Source organism: Mauremys reevesii, linkage group 18 (genome assembly GCF_016161935.1).
Source record: "Mauremys reevesii isolate NIE-2019 linkage group 18, ASM1616193v1, whole genome shotgun sequence".
Lineage (NCBI taxonomy): Eukaryota > Metazoa > Chordata > Testudines > Geoemydidae > Mauremys > Mauremys reevesii.
The window spans coordinates 6,723,230-6,732,329 of record NC_052640.1 but is presented as its reverse complement, the minus strand read 5'-3'; the positions used below and the strand labels follow the sequence as shown (position 1 = coordinate 6,732,329).

The 9,100-nt window shown below is 41.5% G+C and overlaps 1 protein-coding gene across 16 annotated transcripts in view; it reads left to right on the top strand.

The window, feature by feature from the left end:
- The window catches only part of SETD1B (SET domain containing 1B, histone lysine methyltransferase), a 104,131-nt gene that overhangs the window by 35,641 nt on the left and 59,390 nt on the right, over window positions 1-9,100 (top strand). For 15 of the 16 annotated variants that reach the window (XM_039505267.1, XM_039505263.1, XM_039505254.1 and 12 more), the window contains 4 exons: window positions 465-619; window positions 1,042-1,140; window positions 1,596-1,866; window positions 6,497-6,609. In XM_039505267.1, the coding sequence (XP_039361201.1) occupies window positions 479-619; window positions 1,042-1,140; window positions 1,596-1,866; window positions 6,497-6,609 (624 nt within the window). In that variant the 5' untranslated portion in view covers window positions 465-478. Of the gene's footprint in view, window positions 1-193; window positions 267-464; window positions 620-1,041; window positions 1,141-1,595; window positions 1,867-6,496; window positions 6,610-9,100 lie in introns of those variants that run through there. The other variant, XM_039505252.1, reaches the window with a different exon arrangement.

Here is a 9,100-nt window from a genome sequence, read left to right as displayed (position 1 = left end):
GGTTAGCCATTAGCCGAGCTCCATAGTGGTGTATTGTGGGATGCCTGAGAAGCAGGCAGAAAGCACACACACAATATGTGTCGGCTCGCAAAAAAAGGAGGCAGGAGCCTTTCAAAAGCAATGTAATGTAACCAGCCAAATGTGAAAAGGAGCTCGCCTTTCGCTGCAAGGAGACGATCGGCCACCTCACACAATGTCTTTCAAGGAGATCAAGGCAGGGGAAAAAGCCAAGCACCCAGAAGATCATGGCAAAAAGCAGAGTTCAAGTGAGATTGGGTCTTTTTTCCCCCCTTTCTGTCTCTTGTCTCACGGGGGTGGAGGGGTTGTCTAAGAATTCCCCCATTTTAGAGTCTTCCCGTGTGTGTATTTTCTCCCCCCCGCTTTGATGTGTTTAATGAGAGATTCTGAAAATGGGATCTTTATTACGTTTTTTAAAAACTTTGTGTTTCTCCCCCCCCCCCCAGGTTGGATCAACGGAATGGAGAACAGCACACAAGCCAGCACTTCTGTCGAGAAAAGAAATCACCACTGGAGAAGTTACAAATTGATTATTGACCCAGCTCTGAAAAAAGGACAGCATAAACTCTATCGTTATGATGGGCAAAATTTTAGCATGCCTGTAAGTGTTTTGTTTTTAAATAAATTATATACCCCCCACAAACCCCTACCTCGCCCCCCTCTCTAGCAGCCCTTGTGTAGGGGACGTGTGGTGGGGGAAAGGGATTTTTTAATGCTGTAATAATTCATGTTGTAACAAACGTTGGAGGGTGAGGGGAGGAAAAGGCACGAAAGTTACTGCCACCTGACACAATGTATTCAACTGTCAGGATCCCAAGAAGGAGCTAAACCCTGGAGCTTTATTTTTCTGTTTCCAATCTGTGTCTATTTCCCAGCAGTATTGCAATTTGACACGTGTGTATGTGTGCTTTTCTCTCCCCCCTGAGGCTTCCCCTGCTTCCTTGTGATATGTCCCGCGCCCCCTGAAATTTCTAGCAATATTATTAATGTTTTGTGTGTGTTCTATTCCCCCCCCCCTTGTAGAACTCGGGAATTGCTCCGGTGGATTGTGTCAGAGATCCCAGGATAGGCAGAATATGGACCAAAACCAAGGAGTTGGAGCTTTCTGTTCCCAAATTCAAGGTACCCCTCCTACCATTTAGGTTTAGTTTGGATTCTTGTTATCTGTCAACTGAGCTTGAGTTTGAAATAATGTAATGGGCCATTCAAATGGCAGATTCTTATTAATATTATCTGGCAAACCGTTTAACAATAATCCTATTCCGTAAAGAAATCAATACATCTGTCTGATGGGATCAGTTTACCTGTTTCAAGTTACAACTCTGATGCTTGATATAGCTGCTGAAAATATGTTTTTAAGATGAAAAAGTAACCTTTTCCCTGTGACTTTCTGAGAGTGTAGAGGCTGGATTTCTCTTCAGTCTGGTGTGACATTGTTTGTAGACAGTTACTTTCCCCAGAGTTCTAAGGAGACTGACTATGTCTGTCTGTTCCAAATGATTTGATTTTCTGCTGCCAGTCTTCCTCCTGGTTTTTAATTATTTTGTATTTAATTTTGTGTTTGTATAAATCTCCAGATTGATGAGTTTTACGTGGGGCCAGTGCCTCCCAAGCAGGTAACCTTTGCCAAGTTGAATGACAACATCCGTGAAAACTTTCTGACCGACATGTGCAAGAAATATGGTGAAGTGGAAGAAGTAGAGATTCTCTACAACCCCAAGAATAAGAAGCACCTGGGCATTGCCAAAGTGATCTTTGCCACGGTGAAGGGTGCCAGGGAAGCCGTCCAGCACCTGCACAACACATCAGTCATGGGCAACATCATCCACGTGGAACTGGATACAAAAGGTGGGAAGCAGATTTTAGCTCCATGCTCTGTCTAGTTGAAACCCCTGCATCCCCTCTCCCCTCTTAAAGTGAGATGCTTTTCCAGACTGGAGGGGCTGGATGATTAAAAATACTAATAAGTCAATGTTGCTCCTTCCCCCTCTGTCTGTCTCTCCTTTTCTCTGGGCCATTGGAAGTCACGTGGAGCTGAATGTGTTGTCTGTTGCTAGGAGACAGTCCTGTAATTTACAAAATGCTGCCATCCTGTCCATTTCATTCACTCACACTGACACCCGGTTTGGCAAACTCTGCCCTTGCCATCGCCCTTATCCCTTTTTCTGAATCTCTTTACAAATGCCTTGATCTAAACTGGTGACCGTTTTCAGAGGCTTAGAAATGCACTTCGAAATATGGTTGTAAAGTTTTTTCCTGTCTTAGAAACTACTATATTAAAAAAAAAAAGCAAACCCAAAACACTGAACTGCAGCAGGATCCTATTTTTCTTAGCTCCTGGTGTTTCACTGGTACTTAGCAACAAACCCGAGTCTGGCAGTAAAAAGTGTACAGCACTTGACACTGTGTGAGAGTGTGTGTGTGTGTGTGTGTGTCTTCTCTCTCTCTCTCTCTCTCTCTCTCTCTCTCTCTCTCTCTCTTAAAGGGACAGTAACAGTTTTAATCTTCAGCGTGACTGAGCCACAATGGTACTACTACAGGAATTAACAGTGCAGTAACTATTCAAGTACTGAGAATATTAAAATTCTGCTTATTATTATTGTTTTATGTGTGTTGTTTTTTCCCCAAGCATGCTAGTGAAGGACCTTTCTAAACATCTGGCTAAAAGCTAAAGCAGTGAAGTACGCAAAACGTTACAGGCATTTATTTGTAATTTTTATTATTATTATTTATTATTACTTGCATTGTAAGCATGATGATTTGAGTTTGAAGCACGTGTGTTAAACTGTTTTTCTTTAAGAAAGAGGAAGAGCCCATGAACACCTTTCTCTCAAAGAAAAAAAGTGCTATATTTGTCTCAGTTAACCATACAAAGTATAAAAAAAAAGTTTCAACAACCTTCAAGTGCAGTGTTTACATAACATTGGGTATGTAACACATGTTATGTGAGTATAATGGAATAATTTTGACATTACTGCCTAAATATTAAAAGAACACCCAGAAAAGTTTTTTAAATAATTTGCCATTATAAATAAACTGTGACTGTGAAATGCATATGCTTTGATTTTGGGATTTAATATTTTTAGCACTAATTCATCTTAAATTGATATATACCCTCTTAATTTGAGGAAGATTAACATATACATTGAAATTGGAGCAAAAGCCACTCTCAGTTTTAATGATGGGAATTAAAATGGATTCACAGGGGGTGAAAGTAGGTATTAAGAGACTTCTTGAGCAAGCTGATTGGAGAGTTTTCCTCTATTTTTTGTTGATTTTATATTTAATTTTTGTAATCCTAGAACAGGTGGTCGTTTAAGAGCTAGGAAAGTTAACTGCATGTTAAGAAGTTCGTGGTTTTGCATGTTTTAATTACTTTGGTGAAAACATTAAGACGTTAATTTTAAATTGCACTTTCATTTTTACATGTAACTCATAAACTCTCTCTATGCCTCTAATTTTAACCTTTTAAAAACTTGTGGCTACTTTGGTTCTTTTAAAAGATGCAATAATACCAGCAATGCTTTGTGGTATGGCAAGATCAGTTAAAATATAATGCTAAAAATAGCAGTTGCAGCTTATGACATCTTTGGCTACACAGTCTATATTTTTTATTTTACTTATCAATTTATTCGCAATATTCAGCTTTTCAAGAAGGTAGTAAAATGTACTTTTATAAAAATTCAATATTGGATTCCAAATTTTAGTAAAATAAATGAGTGTAAAAAGGAGTGCAAGAAGTGTTTTATCTGTGTATTTAATGATCATGTGGTCAGAGCACAGGACTAGGAGCTTGGAATTCATGAGTTCAGTTCCCAGTTCTGAGATGGACTTCTTTTGTAGCTTAAGACAATTCTGTTAATTTATCTTCTTCCATTTCTCCATCTGTAGAATGGATATAATAGTTAATTACCTCATTACCTCTGTGGGGGTAATTCAAAGCTCTGTGAAAATGAAAATATAAATACTAAGTATTTATTGTTTTACCAAATAAAAAGGGGAAGGGAGGAAGCTAAGGTATATGTGCTATTTAAAAACACTAATTTTAAACTTGCTTCTACTTTACAACATTGATGGCAAGTGCTATTATTTCATGTGAATTCAATATTTCAAATGCTCTGGGCCAGATCTCCAGCTGCAAATTGTCGTAGCTGCATGGACTTTAACTAGGCGATGACAGTTTACACAAGTTGAAAATCTGGCCCAATATTTATATATGTGAAGCAGTTTTGTAAAACCAAACATTATTGGAGACTGATAGGCAGTGTTTATTTAATGGGCGTTTTATTTGAATAATGCAGTATCAATCTCTTAATCTGGAGCAGATTCTTTAGAGAAGTGCATTTGTAGATACTAGTTATGGACAATTATGTACGAGAATTGGGTGTTTGATCCTGCAGCACTTACTCATGTAGTCCTGTTAGGTGGGAGTACTCGCTCACATGAATGCATACTATGTGTGTGAGAGCTGCAGGTTCAGGCGTTGGGTTTGTGCATTTTTACTATATTTTACTTTTTTCAGTTATACATTACTTATTTTTTTTATTTGTAATCGAAAAGAAAAAGATAAAACCCCTGGGTAAGAAACATCTTCGGCTATGTTAACTTAAACTGAATTTTCAATTTAAAAAAAAAAATATTCTCACATTCTAAAAAACAAAGAACCCACCCCTCATGTAAGAAAAACTGAAAATATCTCAAAGGGTCTGATCCAGTTTCTTTTGAAATCTGTGACAAACTTACTGACTGCAAAATAAGCAAGTTCAGGCTCAAAGTAAACAAACTTGTCTAATATTAAGAAACTGTGTCTTCACTAGAATTCAGCAGCTTGAAAATAAGAATGTTAAACATAGATATCAGTATTGCATGAAGGTTTGCATTCTTTAGAACAGTGGTTTTCAACCTTCTTTTCTGGCGACCCAGTTGAAGAAAATTGTTGATGCCCCTGACCCAAGAGAGCTGGGGAATGAGAGGGTTGGGGTGCAGGGGTGAGGGCTGTGGGGGTGGAGCCAGGAATGAGGGGTTCAGGGTGTGGGAGGGGGCTGTGGGCGAGTGCAGGAGGTTGAGGTGCAGGAGGGGATCAGGGCTCTGGACTGGGGGTCCATGCTCTGGGGTGGGGCCAGGGATCTGGGGTGCAGGACGGGGCTCTGGGTTTGGGGGGACCTCAGGGCTAGGGCAGGAGGTTGGGATGTGTGAGGGGGTCAGAGCTCTGGGCTGGGGGTGCAGGCTTGGGGGTGGGGCCAGGGATGGGTTTTGGGTGCAGGAAGGGGCTCTGGGTTTGGGGGGGGCTAAGGGCTGGGACAGGGGACTGGGGTTGGGGCATGGCCTTACCTTAGGCGGCTCCTGGTCAGCAGTGCAGCTGGGGTGCAGAGGCAGGCTTCCTGCCTGTCCTGGCACCGCGGACTGTGCTGTACCCCAGAAGCGGCCAGCAGAAGGTCCGGCTCCTAGACAGAGGGGCACAAGCCCCCCCCAACTCAGGATCCCCGGGCCCCCCCCCCCCCCCCCGCCTAGGAGCCACACCTGCTGGCCACTTCCGGGGCACAGCACAGTGTCAGAACAGGTAGGGACTAGCCTGCCTTAACTGGGCAGCACCGCCAACAGGACTTTTAACAGCCTGGCTGGCGGTGCTGACCAGAGCCGCCGTGACCCAGTGCCAGTACTGGGTTGCAACCCGCAGTTTGAAAACCACTGCTTTAGAATGTTCATGCTAGGAAAGTGCTACATACGCATCACATCAAAACACAGGTTAGCCAGTACCTTCTTGGAAAAGAAGTGGTAATTATTTTTTCCATCGTGTTCGATTACATCTCATTTGTATTAATAACACCTCATATTCTATTGGAAAGGTTTATGTGGAAAAGGCTTCTAAACTGGCTACAGGTATTGGCAGAATTGGTGTTGCATTTAGTGAGATGAAGCTTTTCTAAAAGTTACAGTTCTGACACATGTAAACCATTTGACATTTCTGCGAAGAAAGAAATTACTGCTCTCCAGAAAGCATGGCACAGAAACAGAGCAGCCAAATAGAATAAGAGGGAAAAAGACTACTTAGAAACCTCTCTCTCAAGGGAGCACGTTAACAGAGACTACAGTATCCTTAATTATATACATCAAGTTTCAAGTGTAACTACTAATGCTGGATTCTGCCCTGGCTAATTTTTTTTAATGCTTTCTGGTACCCTTTCCCATTCATCTCAAAGAGAGGTGGCCTATTGTTAATGCATTTTTTTCAGATGCTGTGGTTGAAGATGTGGTCGCTCCCATCATCAGAGAAGGGAGCGCCTTGCATCACTTGTCCGGCAGATTTTTAAGGAACGGTGGCACTTACCTTAAGTACTGCCCTGGCCTCCTTTGGTGGAAAGATGTTGGCTGAAATGGGGGCTATTCAGAGGGCTAGCTGGCTCTGGGGAAGGCTTAAAGAGACTTTCGATGTACGGTGTGTGGCTTTTTTAATAAACTTTCATTGTGGTTTGTGCAGGTGAAACCCGTATGCGGTTCTATGAACTGCTGGTTAATGGTCTTTACACTCCGCAGACCCTTCCTGTAGGCAATGAGCAGGATGTCTCGCCAACTGTGAATGAAACTCAGCAGGTACAGTTTGCTTGGGTGTATTTTAATAGTACATTTCTAAAAACTTACAAGCAGACAGTGGGTTGATTCAAACAGATTCTCCTATAACAAGTGACGTGTGGTATTGTTTTTATTCCATCCTGGGGTAGTTTTGTCAGTACATTGTAAAAATTACTTTAAAATTCATTATCTGTATTTAAATAAATACATTGAATTTAATAACTGGAACTTGCCAGAGCAAATTTAATTCTTTATAAGTGTCATGTGCAAATTCCCACTGTGCCTAAGTGAATGTTGTGAGTGATCTGTGTCCTGTTATAAAAATATACAGAACTAACTAAATGCATCCTAGTAACTTTAGTAATTTCTGTAATTAAGGATGCTGGGCCAAATCCATCCATCGGGTCCCCCTGTTGAAGTCAATGGAGTGACTTGCAAGGATAAACTTGTCCTCTCTTCCTTCACTTTAAAGGTTATTCTAGGTTTTTGCTAGAAGATGGGAAAGACGTGTGTTTTGAATTTTAAAGGTTAGGGTATCTTTTCTGCCTTTTTTCTCTTAAAAATATCAGGAATGCCCATCCTGGTTCCTCCATAGTTTTTCAGGAGGTTGTCTCATGCATTTGAGGGTTTTTCCCCACACCTTTTAAAATGAAGAGTAGAGGTGTTGTGTCTTTAACAATGACATCAGTTCTCCAAAATGGTCATTGGAATCACTTGGTTAACAAAAACAGAGCCCAGAAGTTCCAAACTGGGGTGTCTAATGTTTGGCTCTTAAGCAGTAGTCTGTGTAAACAACTCACTTGCAACTGACTGACAGGCAGTCAGCTGCTTCTTCACAGATCTCCATTTAAATTAGAGAGACTCTTTATGGGCCCATGTTCTGTGTGGAATCACTTGCTGGTTTGGAGCCATAGACTTCCAAATAAAAGTGGCCTGACTTTTCAGTGGTTTTGAGCACCCTGCCCTCCCATGGATTACTGCCCACTTTTATGTTGGAGTCTGTTTATGGATTTAGGAGCCTGACTTGAGGCATCCAGGTTTGGAAGTTTTGGCTTTAATAGTTTTAAACATTGTAGCTATAAATATTTTCCCCCTCTCTCAGTTGCTCACCTCTTTCTCTCTTTGAATCTTATAGTATCCTTATTTCACTAGTTCTCCAGATAGACAAGTCTTGAATACTGAATGTGAACACCAAACTGGAGGAAAAAAAAAAACCTATCTCCAAACTCCCTCAAAACAAAACCTTTCAGGTCATCTTTCTCCATCATAAAGAGGCCTCATTTTCTCCTCAGCAGGTCACCCTTAAACGTGGAAGAGTGGAGCTGAAAGAGGTTGTGATTTGACTAGATAGCCCAGTCCTGCCACGTGCTGAGCGTCTCCTGCTGGGCACCTTCCACTCTCAGTGACTTCAGAAGGAGTGGATGGTGCTCAGCACTTCACAGGGTTGTACTTATTGCCTTGTTACAGAGGATCCAAAATGAATGTGTTGTACACGTCTACTATTATGGGTTGGTTTTCAGTTATTAATGAGACCTCTCGTTGCTTCATCATTTTTTGTTTACATCAGTCACCACCATTATTGTTGATTAAAGGTCTTGCAATTTATTATACAATATTACCCTGAACTGAATTTTTGTGGGGTGACCCACAGAACAATAATTCTGGTGATTCCTTCAGTTAATGTCTACCAGATTCTGCCAAGACACTGCTAATGTGCTGTAGTCATTCCAGTAGAGTAGCTTGAAATTTCTTGATTTGCCTCCTCTCCCCCTGTTTCAGCCGTAAAGGTCAGCTGGTCTGTCTGCCTGCTCCCTCCTTAGAGCCCTCCCTCCCTCAGGGCCTGATCCAGAGCCTATTGCAGTCAATGGAAAAACTCCCATTGACTTCAGCGGGCTTTGGCTCTGGCTCTTATGTTGCCGTTGGCTGGGAGTGCGCTCTTGGCTCTCACCTGCAGGCAATCAAATACCCAGGGAGTTGATACATAAATTAATTATAGGAGGAGTAAATATGACCTGCCTTTGTAACCTTTGGAGGTGGGGGTGGAGTGAGGAAGAGAAAGTTTAACTGCCAAATCTTTATGGTCTGCAACAGCCATACCATGCAAAAAATAACTCCGTCTGTAAGTGTGATTGTGTCAGTGTATCAGACAGTTGGGTGCTGCACGAAACCTGACAGTGGTGAGGATTCTCTGGAGCCACTGACATGCGAATTTTAATTTAAAAAGTAGCAGATAACTTTGAAATAGGAACTTTAAAAACGATCACTGCAGCCTCAGTAAAATCTTCTCTGTTTTTTGGTTGGTTGTTTCTGTTTTTTGTTGTTGCTGTGTTAGAGCTCAGGCCATATCCTGCTGATGTGAAAGGGATTTGGACTGGGTAACTCTCTGCTGCCTATCTACATTACTGAACATTGATTTTGGCATGATGCTGATATGTCTCATTGTTTGAGGGTTTTTTCTTTCTTTCTTTCTTTCTTTCTTTCTTGTTACTGGCTTCAAACTTTAATTGGGGTG